At 34.3% G+C, this 14667-nt stretch overlaps 2 protein-coding genes across 2 annotated transcripts; one reads left to right on the top strand and one right to left on the bottom strand.

The window, feature by feature from the left end:
• The first annotated feature begins 2220 nt into the window (after nucleotides 1-2220).
• Nucleotides 2221-7058, top strand: LOC25480238 (U6 snRNA phosphodiesterase). The gene is made up of 7 exons (XM_039827658.1): nucleotides 2221-2277; nucleotides 2614-2826; nucleotides 3160-3249; nucleotides 4422-4713; nucleotides 4799-4895; nucleotides 5854-6052; nucleotides 6922-7058. Exons 2-6 carry the CDS (start codon nucleotides 2622-2624, stop codon nucleotides 5890-5892), a joined length of 723 nt encoding a protein of 240 aa, XP_039683592.1. The 5' UTR covers nucleotides 2221-2277; nucleotides 2614-2621; the 3' UTR covers nucleotides 5893-6052; nucleotides 6922-7058.
• Nucleotides 7059-11338: 4280 nt separating this feature from the next.
• LOC25480239 (scarecrow-like protein 6) lies at nucleotides 11339-14324 on the bottom strand. Its single transcript, XM_013587320.3, has 2 exons — nucleotides 14023-14324; nucleotides 11339-13761 (listed from the first exon to the last, which is right to left on the bottom strand). Exons 1-2 carry the CDS (start codon nucleotides 14029-14031, stop codon nucleotides 11581-11583), a joined length of 2190 nt encoding a protein of 729 aa, XP_013442774.2. The 5' UTR covers nucleotides 14032-14324; the 3' UTR covers nucleotides 11339-11580.
• Between the last annotated feature and the right edge of the window lie 343 nt (nucleotides 14325-14667).

Below are 14667 nucleotides of genomic sequence, written 5' to 3'. Positions count from 1 at the left end.
GTTGTGTTTCAGGCTTAACAGCAGTTTTAGCCCCCTAAGTATCAGGAAGTTGCGATTTTGACCCCTAACAAAATAAAATACAATTTAGCCCCCTAAGTATTGCCCTTTTTGCAGTTATGACCAAGTCAATACTGATGTGGATGCTACATGCGTAATTTTTCTAATTCAACAAAGAAGAATTTTACATATGAATTTACTTTAAAGGAGAGATTAAAAGTGAAGATGAACAAATTTTGAATGACTAAAAGTTGAAGAAATTTTTTAAAGAGACTAATATGAAAAGTTAACATAATTATAAGGATAAAAAACATATTTAACTCTTATAAATATGATATGATAATCCCCCGTGCTTAACATGTAACGCCCTATTTTATTATTTATTTATTTTATCAAGTTTAGTGCCTTTTTGGTATAATTTATTTGAATAACGGGTGATCTGTTATATGTTGGTAATTATTAGTAGTTATTATGAACATTATTAGTGAGAGAATATAATTAAAATAGATTAATGAGGCATAAGAGCGAATTGGAATAAGGGAGAATGTGTTAGGTTAAGAATACAAGAGGCTAGGAATAGAGAGTGAGAACACGTAAAACAGTTTTTGGAAAAAGTGAGAAGTCAGAGAAGAGAAGAATGGAAAGCTTGTAGAATCCAGAATTTAACCAATCTAAGGTAAGGGTGTGACTAACCTTCTTTAATCATGAGTATATAATTCTGAAAAAGGGTTTAATTTTGTAGTTGTTAATAGTTTTGATGTTATAGAAGTTAGGTTTTAAATTACAATTTGATTGTTGAAAGTGTAGGTAATCCAATGAATTAACATGAAAATTGATGTTCAGGTTGTGGAATAACAATAGGTAATGTTTCTTGTCAAATTTGAGATTTGGGTAGTTGAAATTGGGGTTTTTGGGTGAAAACTGGTTTCTGCCCGTATAGCTGCCTGTCATCGCTCGCCACGGCGAGTGGCTTAGATGTCAACTCGCAACGGCGAGTGTTCTACTCGCCTCGCGAACTGATCAGTGGTAAAAATAGTGATTTTGTAGAAATGATGTTTGGGTCCAAGTTTTATATGAATTCGAGTGCCTTTTCATGTTTAGAAATGTTTAGACAAGTTTTAGAATCAAATTTGGGCATTGGGAAGTTAAATTCTTCTACATGAATTGTTGCTTATTAGCATTGTTAATGATGAATTGCTGCTGTTTTATGTTGTTAAATTCTTTTACATGAATTATTGCTTATTATTATTGAATGTGAAATCTCACCCCTTCTGTTTGAATGTTGCCTCTACGTGGGTAACGTGCAGATAATCAGGAGTAACCGCTGATGTGAGTTGATTCCTCGTGTCGTCATAGAAGTCATGCTCTGATACGTAATGGGATGGGGATGTTTATGTGTTTTTTTTTCCTTTGTTACGCATCTTTCTATAACTTGATGTTGGACCACTTTTAGGTGGATTTTATTTTTGTTGTTGATGTTGAGGCCTTAGTGCCATGTATTGTTTAAACATTGAATATTTTCCGCTGTGACATTGTTCTAATTACTGAAAGCAGTTGTTTTAAATAAAGAGTGGATTTAACTCTATTTACATCAAATGATATTTTGAAGAACGAAATGTGACATCCTGTTGTGTTAAACTCTGATTTTATTTTATGTTGTTTATATGTTGGGAAAACGGGGTGTTACATAACACGGGTATCATACTAGTTACTTTACGAACTTATCTTATTTGCTATTTTACACCTTTTTTTTTTTAAACACATAAAATTACACTAAACTCACAAGGTGACAACTAGGGTACCCATGGAAGAATGATGGGTAATTTACCCCAACCAATACACATTAACCACATAAGCACATTTTTAAGTGGTATCCATGAACTATCTTGACCCCACCAACAAATTGCTCATTTTCATTGGTTGGTGGGTAAATTACCCACCATTCTTCAAAGGTAATCTAGAAAAAACCAACTCACAATTACTTTTTCGTCCTAAATCACTAAATCCCATTCCTACCTCTCTATCTTCTCAATGGATCGGGATTCTGTGACTTTTTAATTGGACTTTTGGTCCCCTAAGTAATTTATTATTTTCATTTTGGTCCCATAACTTGTAAAATCAACGTTCCAGTCTCTCCTGTTTTGCTCCGCCAGTCAAATAGGTCAATGACCGTTAACTTTAACCTTAAAATAGGTCAATGACCGTTAACTTGTAAAAGTGGTCCACCAGAAAAACCGCGAGAAGTGAAGCAAGGAACCTGCCTTCCCTTTCTTTGCTACGGTATGTGCAATTTCAACAACCTTAAATCCCTTTTCAAGTTTTTGTTTAATATAGATTTTGATTAGTGAGAATGATGTTTAATTAAGCGATTCTAGGATGAGCTCTTTTCATAGAAGTGCTTATGCATGACCTATTTATATAGAAAAAGATAAATTAAAGTCAAGTCGTTTCCATGTAAGCTATAAGTTGTTTTCATAAGTTATCCTGAAGAGCTTATGAAAGTTTAGTCATTCTTTGATTGTTTATCTGTTTGACGAGATATTGTAAATGTTATTTATTTTCAATTTTCAGTAGTATCTGTTTCTGGTCCTGACCCTTCTAAGTTTCGTAGTGCAGACTGAAAAATGGAGGCTTTAATGCAATGTTATGGGGATGGATCTTCTGATTCAGATTCTGAATCTTCTCCTTCCAATCCAACCTTAGCTTATGCAGAAAGACGCGAGCCCTTGCCACACTGGGCAACAAACATTCGTGAACCACTTCACAAAGCATGCGTCCAGCCCTTGCCACCACCTCCTATTGCGCTCCTTCATCCTCCAAATTTTCTTGGTATGCTGGGTTTTAAGCTGATTTTCTTACTCTTTACAAGGATAAAAGATAATTAAAATATGTTCCTTGTGGATAGGTTTAGAATTTAGGTTATTAATTAGAAAATAATAATATTCTGATTTTGCAATAACCTCATATTTTTCAGAATGATGATAATAACCTCATATTTTTCAGAATGATGATGATCAAAACATTGATAAGACCTGATTTTCTTACTCGTATATTTGAAGTTCTTTGCATCGGCAATCAAATAAATAATCAACTCTTGTTTATATGTGGCAATTGCATATGATAAGTGCCTTTTAATGATGAATGTTCATTGTTGTAATGAAGGGCCTCAAGATATTCAGATACGCCAGACAACTAAAGTTAGGAGCTTCCCTCATGTTGATGGTAACTATGCCTTACATGTATACATACCAAGTAAGTTAACATTATCTTGGTGTTGAAAAACACTTTTCTGTTTTGTCATACAGTGGTTATGGTATTTTAGAGATTTAATTTAATTTTACATGCATTATTTGTCTGTGCATTGCATATGATTATGCCATTCATTTAGATTTACCTGGGAATTGGAAGACGTGTATGTCAGCATGTAAATTAGTTGGGAAATTAACCATCACGTTTGTCTTAAATATATGATCCGACAACTTTATTCTTTATATGCTACTTGATTTTCTTGTTTATTATCAGCCATTCTTTCTTTCTTTGCAACATGAATGTTTAATCATCATTTGTAACCAGGTTAAGGTGATCTCAAATTGGCCTGCAATTGTTCTTTGAAGTTATACATTCCTGTTTGGACTATTATTGCATGTTTTGATCCACATTTTTTAGGCAAATAGGTATTTTGAACCACAAATTTGATTAATAATTTTTTTGAAATGTTTGGGTGTTCTGAAGTAGAATTACTTTTGCCTTGAAACCTTGGTCACTAAGTTTTGAAAAGTCACCAAGTCTTGCATCAAAATTTCTTAGAGTACAAACAGTTAGACACAAATCACTTCACTTCGAATTCAACTTTAACAAAATCAATTTACAGAGTTAAGTTCTTTCAAAACAATATTTGAAAAACTCGAACTGTTAGTTCAGGAATTTAGAGTTAGTTAGTTGGTTAGAGTTAGTTGGAACCGAGACTGTTAGAGATAGTAAGTGCATCAAATCATTTAAAGTAATACCCTGGAGTCAAATTTCAAAGGTGGTTGGGGTTTGATTTCATTCAATCATTTCTTTGTGCCATCTAAATCTATTCAAACCTTTCTCGATTGATTCCTCAAGCTCCATTGAGCCCTGGAAAACTCGGTCGGATGGTCTGATCACCTACAGGATCTAGAAATGCATAATTTGTTATTCTTTAAATTTGAAGATACACATTTTTAAGATTTACATGTAATGAATTTGTTGATGTGATGTGATATTCTTGAAGCTAATTGATTCGAAAGGTTTTATCCTGTCGAACGCTTAGGTCATGTTTAGCCACTGCTTGCAAGACTATTCAATGTTTGATGTCATGCCTGCACTTCCATGTTACTTTATAATGCTTGAGTAGACTTGACAATGGTATAAAATTTGCTCAAAAGTGTTCCTGCTTTAAGGTGCAGTGACTTTGGACTCAGACTGCAATTGTTCTGTTTCAGTTAATATTTCATCTTCATCGAAAAAAGAAGTAGCCGCTTTCTTGAAGAAAATCTCATCTCTGCATCCAAGTCTTTGTGCTGTTGATGTTGATGTCCCACTTAACGTCCTCTGTAAAAATGACGAGAAGCTTGAACAAGTTTTACTAGGAAGGGAGTTTCACATAAGTTTGGGAAGAACTGTTCCAATACGAGTACATCAGATTGACTCAGTGGTCTCAATGCTAAAGCAGAAGCTTCAGACGCAACCCTTGTTTTGTTCAGTTTTGAAAAATTGAACGGCATATTTATTGTCAACCCGTTTACCTGATTGTTGCCTTTAACTTGTCATTGAGTAGCTACTGGATCAACTTTGACAAATGGGAGGTTTTTGTTAATGATGATCGCACACGCACCTTCCTCTCAGTCGAGGTTGTTCACGGTGGGCTTGTAGAGGTATGATTCATAACTGTTTCTTTTCCAATTTTTATGCCTCTATATTTATTGTGTTAGTACATATGCAAGTTAGATTTTTATACTGTATTGATTGATTGGTTGATGCTTAATGTGTGTCGCGAGTGGACCGATATTCATATTTGCTTTTTTTTAATAGAACTGCTGATATATAATATTGTTGATGGTGAAGTAATAGGGGGCTGAGACTTCCTATTAGGAGAGCGAATGGTAGTAGAAATAGGAAGGAAACAAGGGATCAGAACTCTGCATAATTGTAACAGTTGTTTGGAGTAGCGTCAATAAGAATAAAAGGGCAGGGAGGGGAATTGAAAAGGATATGAGAATAAAGAAATTGATTGTGTTTTTCATTTTTATAGTTTTTTAAACAGCTAGTGTTTGTAAAATAATGGAATTTTGATGTTTTGTTATAGTAAGTTCATCGAATTATTTTAAAACTGTTCAGGGTTATTTTCATGAACTTCCATATTTAGCTTAAGAAAATAACACCATAATGCCTTATGTGAGTTTCAAAAGCTGTTTTAATAAGGTTCATCAATCACGTTTGTTCAATGCTGAAGATATGAGCCTAAATAATATGAAAATAAGTCCATCAAAATGGGCAAAAGTGGGAATGTGGATTGGTTTAGCTTAGTGGCTGATGTCAATATGTAGCATAGCAGGTACTTCTTCGCTGCATCATCTTTGCATAATATATGGATTCTTCTAATACCTTAACATAGTTAAAGCATTCAAAGTTTATTCAATTGTGGCCCTTATTTATATATTCTGCTTAATAGATTTATATGAATTGGTAAAAGAAACAGAGATTTTTATAAAAGAATTTAAAACTTGGATGGTTTGCCTACATTTTCTGACGAGGAAGCCTTTGCGTGTATCGAAAGGGAATTAGGAGTATCGCTTGACTCTATTTTTTCTTCTATATCACCATCACCAATAGCTGCAGCTAGTTTGGGTCAAGTTTATAAAGCTCGTTTGAAGAACTCGGGTAAACTTGTGGCCATCAAGGTTCAACATCCTAGCATCGAGGAAGCTATAGGATTGGACTTCTACCTAATGTAGACATAATCACCACCGATGTTGTTGCTCTGATTGATGAATTTGAACGCAGAGTTTTTCAAGAGCTCAACTATGTCCAGGTATATTGTTCTTCACTCAATACCATACTTTATACATTTGTATTTTTCCCTTTGCGTAATTGTTTTTGTTCAAGAAAAAACTATAAAACACCGAACATTAGATCCTTTGCCTAGGGACTAGAATCCAAGCAAAGGATTGCATCTATCTTTAGGAACTTTCCTGATTTGTAATAAAATCTCCCGCGTGTCTCAAATCCCTTTAAGGCACTTGCAAAATTGCCAATAGGGTCACTTTAATTAATAATAATTTTTCGCACGTGGTTGATATGTTTCATATACGTCGACATCCGTCCCTTAATAAATGACCTAGTTGACAATATGCATTATTGACTTGATATACTTTGACCATACTTTTCTACTAATTCACAAAGATAAATAATATCATGTAAGATGTTGTTGGATTCGTCTCGATGAGTATTTTTAAAATATTAAATTTTTATAAATTTTTTTAGTAGAGAATTGAAGATATCAAAGATAAAACATATGCATTGGTATGCGTGTCAGAGTCAACTAGGTCATTTATTTAGGGACGGAGGGAGTACTTTTTACTTTTTAAGTTATAAGGTTAATAGGTCTTTACCCCTTGTAATATAAGTCATTTCCGGTTTTTCCCCTGTAATTTTTTTTTATTTACCCCCCCTAATAGGCCAAACAAAAACGAAAATTTCTTGGAAAAAAAATTGGTTTTTGTTTAGTCTATTAGGGGGTAAATCAAAACAATTTTTTTTTTACAAGGGGTAAATTAAAAAAAATATTTTACAGGAGGAAACCAGAAATGACCTATATTACAAGGGGTTAAGACCTATTAATCCTAAATTATATATGATTTTTTTTAGGATTGAATGTAAATTTTGACATGTTACTTGCAGGAGGGACAAAATGCAAGGAGGTTCAAAAAGTTGTTGCCGTTCCGGTAAAATCGGAGGCTATGTTCAAATATTAAAAATGACCCTTATGGAAAACAAGATTTTTTAAGCAATAGTAATCATTTTCATTCAAAAAAAAATAAAAATAATAGAATCATTTAAGGTGTAAATAACATCAAAAGTAGTCATTCTTATCAAGTAAAAAGTAAGTTTGTATGGGAAGAACTAACTAACTTGCGTTGAACTTCCATAACCACTAATTGTTTTAATATTAAAATTTGGACTTATATTTTATAATAAAAAGAAACGCCAAAAACTTAAGTATATTGGTTGTTGTTTAACTAAAGCGTCTTTGCTATCTAAATCGTGACAAACTAATATTAATATCGGAAAAAAATAGTGCAAATTAGTACTAGCATGCATGATTAAACTTGAAACAATAGAAAAAATACTAATTATTTAACGGATTTAATTTGCGTTGTTAATGGAAATAGATGACGAAAAATTCAAGATATATAGTAGCTTTATACATTCATAGATAACTCTAGAATACATATTAAATTATAGTCTATTAGTTGTATATGTAATTGAGATTTTTATATTTGGTTCAAATTCACACAAATGCTCGGGATTGAACCTCATACTAAGAACTCAAGTATATTTGAATTTACCACTAAACTATTACAAGATGTCTTGTCTATTATTTTTTTATATTTTATTATATATACCTAACACTTTCAAGTGCTATATTAAAAAGAAATTTTGAGGCTCTTAAAATTACGAGGCCCGGCACTGTAGCTCACCTTGCACATGCCAAGGGCCGGGTCTAAGGCAAGATATTTGTGTTCCTGATATTTTCTGGGATTATACAAGAAGCTATTGAGAGACAAGGATTGAAAGTCTTGGATCTTGTGAACAATGCAGCCTGAGACAACTACTTTTAGCAACACCTGATGGAAAGCTTGCTTTTCTTGACTTCGGAATGATGAGTGAGACGCCGGAAGAAGCAAGATCCGCCATAATTGGCCATGTTGTTCATCTGGTTAACCGGGATTACAAGTGATATTCTAAGTACAAGTGTATATGTGAAAAAAGTTTAAAAGTCTCTATTTATAAGTCATTTAATAAAAGTGTTTCAAAATATTTTTAAAAGTGTACTTGAAATTTAGTAATATATGACTAAATTATACATCAATTATTTAATCAATCTAAAAAGTAATTTTTTTTCTTGTAATAAAGACCGGAAGAGTAATATATTATTAAATTATTGGTGGGAAGAGAGATGAATTTTAAATTTGATCAAAATATTTTCAATGATAATATCTTAAGGGACCTTGAGTTCCATAAACTATTATCAACCGATTCCTACAAATGTATCATACTCTGCAATTTGTACACATTTGTTTAAATTGATACTATATATATATATATATATGAGCAGTGCTAAAGTGCACGATAATTTGCTGCCCACGAACCACACGACACAATATGTGGCTTCACTCCCTTTTTTATAATTAAGTTTTAATTAAAATAAATAAAAATATATGAAATAGAATTAAATGGAATACAAAGTCGTGCAAATCCCACGACAAAGTCGGTAAGTGGTGGAGCCAGAAATTTTATAGAGCCTAAGTAAAAATTATAAAGCCAGGAATTCTTATGCTCGCGCGTGTAAAAATATTGAGTTTGTCCAATTTTTTATTTTTTAAGTGGGTTAATGAACTATTTGGTTGGGCAAAATATAAAGAAAGTATCGATTGAGCCCGGGCAAATGCCCGGGGTCACCAGGTGGTGGCTCCACCCCTGAAGCCGATCGTGCCATTAAGCATTTCCGTATATATATATATATATATATATATATAAAAGAGGGATCAAATTACACCAACGTAATGTTACATCAATGTTACACCACTCAATATCGCTTTACCCCATTAATATTTTTAAAATTTGACCGTTAGATTGTAAGTTTATATCACATAGATCATCCATATAAAATTTTATACAAATCTAAAATCATTTGATGTGTTTTTGATAGTCACCAAGATTAACAGTGTTCTGTAAAAACGCATAAATGGTGTTCTATGAAAGTATAGTTAAATGAAAGGCTTTCAAGGTTAAAGATAGAGAAAAGCTTAAACTAAATTAGAAGTGGGGTCCACTATCACTAGACCCATGTGATTACATTAGGGAGGTTGATTAAAAAATAATTTAGCAAAACAACTTCTAGTTCAATGTATTTATAATTCACAAGCGTTGGCATGCCCAAATAAAACGATACACAATGTCTTGAATGTTCAGCCATACAGATTATGAATATGATAATGGTAATAATTTAATAAAGGTGAAATAAATCTAGTACCACCTTACTTAACCCCATTATGATTGACTATAACATAATTATTAAAAATTGAAGATTAGTTAATATGTAATGGATACAGGTAGTCGAGAATTTAGGTGTCACAATCCTGCAAAATATTAGTATTTTTTTTCAAGCTACCCTTGGTGATTGATGATTCATACAAGCAAATGAATCATAATAGGAAAATTGAAAAAATAAATGTTGATTTCAAAACTTGAGCTATTGCAGATTTTTACACGAGGTCAGATATTCTAGTGGCTAGAATTCACCTTATAAGGTGAATAAGTGGGGTGTCTGGGATTCGAACCCCAGCCCCTGCATATAATAATGCATTGTCCTACCAAGTGAGCGATGCTCACAATTTTGACATTAGATTAGTATTTAAGGGATCTATTTCTCTCTTATTTAATCTCATAAAAATAATAATTGATCCATAAAATATATGAAAATCCGTCTAACATATTGACAAAATGTTAGGCACTAACCAAAGTTTTTATATAAATTTGACTAATTTCATATTTTCATATATCGTACAAACTAAGCAGAGTTTTTCATGAAAAGAAAATGAGAGGGAGTGTTGAGAAACTGAATCAGGGGATTGATTATATACTTTTATTATAGATTGGAATCCTAAAACAAAATCAAGATTCATCGGTGGCAAGAAGACAGTGGTGGCCCAAAACACGGTCAAGATCTCCGAGCCCCGTTGTAGAGGGACACCATAAGATTTTGTATCCAAAAAAGCATGAGGAAAAAATACGATAAAGCCTATGTTTGGTTCCACTTTTCCTTCTTTATTCTCGGGTCGCGTCTCAATGGCTTGTTCAATGTGATTTCTAGAAGCAACAAATTATTTAGGTGTTCAGCCACACCAGACGGACGATGACACCGTGGTTCGGTTAAAAACCAAACAAAGACACATTGAATAACTCTCCCAGGAGTCGTGGAATAACATCTAAGGTCTCATGCCTTGCAGTTTCTATCAGGTTTAAGGTGGTTTGGTAGAAAACCAAACAACCTCAGTCAGGTCCATACTACTTTGGAGGAGGACACATAACTTCTTTGAGTTAGCCACAAAATATAGTGCAAATGGAACAAGACATGCTATAACTCTATTATATGTCTCTAATTCCACTTTTTCTAGTAAGACCAAAATGCATAACCATTTCACCACCTTTTTGTTTTGTCCTGCACTACTTTTGAGATGCATCCAATTCTCTAATACGTGTCTAATTCTAACATAGTATTGTCCCAACCAATCTCTGACCTAATATATAGCTAGAGCTAGTTTCAATCTATACAGATTTGTATTTACAAAAGACAAATATTTCCATATGATATTTGTGTAGATTCAGTATCAATGATCAAACTAATGTTTTTTTTTTTTATTTAAAACTAGAGGGGGCACACTCAATGAAGGGTTAGGGAGGTGCGAGCAGAAGGTCTAACCATCTCTATCAACCGCAAACGGTAAACTAATGGTATTTATTTGAGGAAGCTATCTTATTATGAGGCTGAAGGGTAGTCTGAGTGAAAGTATCCTAAGAAAAGTGGCTATAGAATGAGATGCAGAGTAGAACCACTAAGATATGATAATTATGTTGTCAATGATTAAGACAACACACAGAATAATTATTCATAAAACTTACTTAACATACACTTTTTCATAGTGGCAAGAGGAAATGGATTCCCTGCAATCACATATTCAAGTTGTTGCAGATATGGACCGACCAATCTTTTGATCCGACGGTCCTCACATTACAATTGTGTTTTGAATCTGTTTTCCAAAGTTGGAATAGAAATTGTCGTGTGACTGCGTTAATATGTGGTCATCGCCACAACATAACTCAATTTGGCAAGGGAGTAAAAAAGCTCAATGTGAAACTTAACTTTTGCAAAAACATTCAAACTAACTTAAGAATCCCCATTCCATAGTGAACACTACAGAGATAACAAACTGAGCTTAAAAACTACAGCATGTTTTTGAGTGAGAACCTTTGTGTGGAATCAAGCAAAACCACATCAATTTAGGCAACAGAAATGAGACAAAATGCATAAATATAACGCCAATAGTCAAAGCAAAATAAATCACTACACATGAAAGAGCTCATAAATTGCCATTCAGTTGCTAATTAAGACATAGTGCATAATATGTTTACTTCCATCATAAGTGGAAATAACAAAACCTAAACATAGACAAATTAGCATTGAATCATAAGTCAAGGCAAATTCAAGAAAAAAAAGATCAATAGAAACAGTAATATAAGTAATGAAGCACCTTTGCAAGATTGTTCCCTTCACTCTCAGCATCTCCAAGTTGAAACTGAGATGAGATCCTTCCTTTGCCAACACAAGACAAGCGAATTCTGCTTCTTCTCCACATGGAATCCCCTACCAGGAATCCTCTGCACCAAACACTCTGCCTGTGACTCTGTGAAGTTACTAAACGTCAACGGAGAGAACCCTGACGACAAGAGTAGGTTTTTCCAAGGAAGTGTTCTATCCTGCGAACCCAAACGGCCCAAAACAAGCTTCTCAATTGCCGGTTGCAGATAGTATTTCTCGATCATCTGAAGTATATCCGGGTGGACATTGACACAAACAGCATCAAGTGATTCAAGCAAACCGGAATAAGACTGGAGTGCAAAAATCATATGCTGAGGAAACGGTGCATCCGTTCGATCACAACTCCTATCCAATGTTACGACGATTTTAGGCATGAGCTGCTTCACGAATCGAAGCACTAAAGGTAGGTATGAAGGGTAATTTGAGAAAGAGCAAATAGGCAAGTTAACCACAACTGCTTCGCAATCGCGTAGAGGCTGCGGCCATGAAACAGAATTCAGAGACTCAAGTGTCAGAGTCTCGAGCTCAAATGACATGTTAATTTCACCAGCATATTGCTTCAGATTCTCGTTAGTGAAACTGAGCTCGATTTCGTCGTGGTGCGAGGGCGAAACAAATGCAGTGATCTTGAGTGCAGGTGCACCACCATTCCTGAGTGCTAACTCCTGCATAAATGAAGACCATTGTCCACCAAAACCAATGTCAAAATCTATTATATGAATTCGATTGAAACCTTCCACAGCTTCAAGCAATGCTTGGTTGGATGTGAAATTTGCAAACTGCAGAACAGGTGAGATTTCTGAGAATGATTTATAAGCACCAATCTTGAGCAAGAGGCTCGTTGGTGAAAAGCTGTTGTTGTTGCTGTTGTTAACATTTGATTGAAGAAGCAATTGCAATGCCTCCTTGAAATAAAAAGCAGCCCTTTGAAAAGGCTTTCCCATAGGAGAAATTTGGTGATTGAGCCGCGCCAATATCCCGTGCGCGTGTTCCGGATTACCGGCGTCTATAAGTTCTGCAGCCTTGAAAAGCTGATCAATTATAGCCTGCTGAAACTGATGAGCCGATACATCTTCGCCGCCACCGCTTCCAGGGTTCCCCATTTTCTGCTTAGGCGCCATTGGCCTCTGCTGCAGATGGTGAGGAAGCAGTTGAAGCTGCTGCTGGTGTTGCTGTTGCTGATGCTGTTGTTGCCTCCTAAGAAACATCTCTTGACCCGAATCCAAGAAGGGTATCTTCGGAATTTCATAATTTGTTCCACAATTGAGTCTTTTAGCTGGAGGCTGAAGCTGAATCTCTTGGTTTTCTTGCAGCTGTGAGTATGTGAAAGGAAAAACCAAACTAGGGTTAGGCATAAACTGAGCTTGGTTTTGGTTCATAACAAACTGATGAGGTAGCTTCTGATCAAGAGACCCAATTGATTGTTGTTGATGCTGATGAAACAAACCACCGTGAGAAAGTGAAACTTGTGAAGAACTGAAATTAGGGTTTTGAATTTGATTCATTCCTCTGCTACCAAAAGGGAAATCAGAACAAATCTCAGCAGCAGTAGCAGTAGTAGCAGTACTAGTTACAAAGTTATTGTTGTTACCGTTTGAAGAAATAGGGTCAAGTACAGAACTTTGTTGATCCATAAAACTAAAACCATTGAATTCAACATCTTGTTGAGAATGAGAATTACTAGTTCCAACTTGTAAAAGCTTGCTTAATCCCATAGATGCATCTTCAATATCTTCCATAATCAATTTTAAAATTGAATGATCTTGACTTGGTGATTCAGATAACACACTCTCCCAATCCTCCATTCCACATCTTTTACCTTCAACTTGTGGTATGTTTTTGTTCGCTGCGGCACCGGTGGTGCTATCGGTAGAAGCGCCGCCTCCGGCGCTACCGTGTGAGGAAGACAGTGTTGAGGATGAACTAGGAGTGGTTTGTTGATTTGGTTTTTTGAGGTCAAAAACAACAACAGAATTGGGCTCAATGCCCGCATAGCAACAATTTTCCCTCCACCTTTGCAAAAACTGTTCTTGCTGATGTGAAAACAAATATGAATCTGAAGAAGCAACAACACTTGAAGCTAAATCTAACACACCTTTTCCTATGTATTCTTCAAAAGGTAAGGGCATAGCCTTCATCTAAATCAACAACAACCAACACAAGTTTTTTTTTCAAACAATAAATCAACAACAACAAAAACAAAATTGGTTTTTCTGTTTTTGTATAAAAATAATAAATTTAAGAAAATATAAGAAAAAACAAGATCTGAAGTTAAGGTTTTTGTTGTTCCTAGTTCAGACAAAAAAACACAGTTGTTGTCAAATGCATGCAGCTTTATTGAACAAACCCATTTTCATAACAACAATAACAACAACAAAAAAGACATACACACACTTCACCTCATTCATTCTTCTTCTTCATACTTGAACAATGTTTCTTCCTTTTTTCCACTCGAACAAAACACTACACTATTGTCTTTTTTTGATGTTTTTCTCTCTCTTCTTGTTATGTAATGTAACAAAATAAATGGTTTCAAAAACTCATAACTATGTTGTTATTGTTGAAGTAGTGATGTGCACAGTACAAAAAGAGAAAAGCTTTACTTTCTTTCTCTTGTCCTCCTCCTTGTGTTCTCTGCTGTGGATGGATTGCGTGCAGCATATAAAAGTGGTAAAGTGATTTCTCTCTCTCACTCTTGTGTTTTTTTCTCTCTCTGTTTTTTTTATATGTTATATTTTGGTTTAAATATGCATGCATTTTCATCTAATTTTGATATTGGTCCTTACACTTTTTTGTTTCGCAATGGTCCATATACTTTGTAAAACTTTTGATTTTAGTCCTTCTAAGTTAAAATAAAATCAAACCTAACGATGTGCCACGTGGGCCAATCGTAACAGACTACGTGGCACACTAAAAGACAAAAAAAAATCAACTTTTTAATTATTATTTTATTCATTATTTTCTTATTTAAAAATATCAGTAGTCCCCACATTTTCAGCACTTTTTTTATATTAGTCCATGCACTTTTGGTATTGGTCTTGAAT

The sequence above is a fragment of the Medicago truncatula genome, chromosome 7 (genome assembly GCF_003473485.1).
Source record: "Medicago truncatula cultivar Jemalong A17 chromosome 7, MtrunA17r5.0-ANR, whole genome shotgun sequence".
Taxonomy (NCBI): domain Eukaryota; kingdom Viridiplantae; phylum Streptophyta; class Magnoliopsida; order Fabales; family Fabaceae; genus Medicago; species Medicago truncatula.
This window is presented reverse-complemented; position numbering and strand designations above follow the sequence as displayed.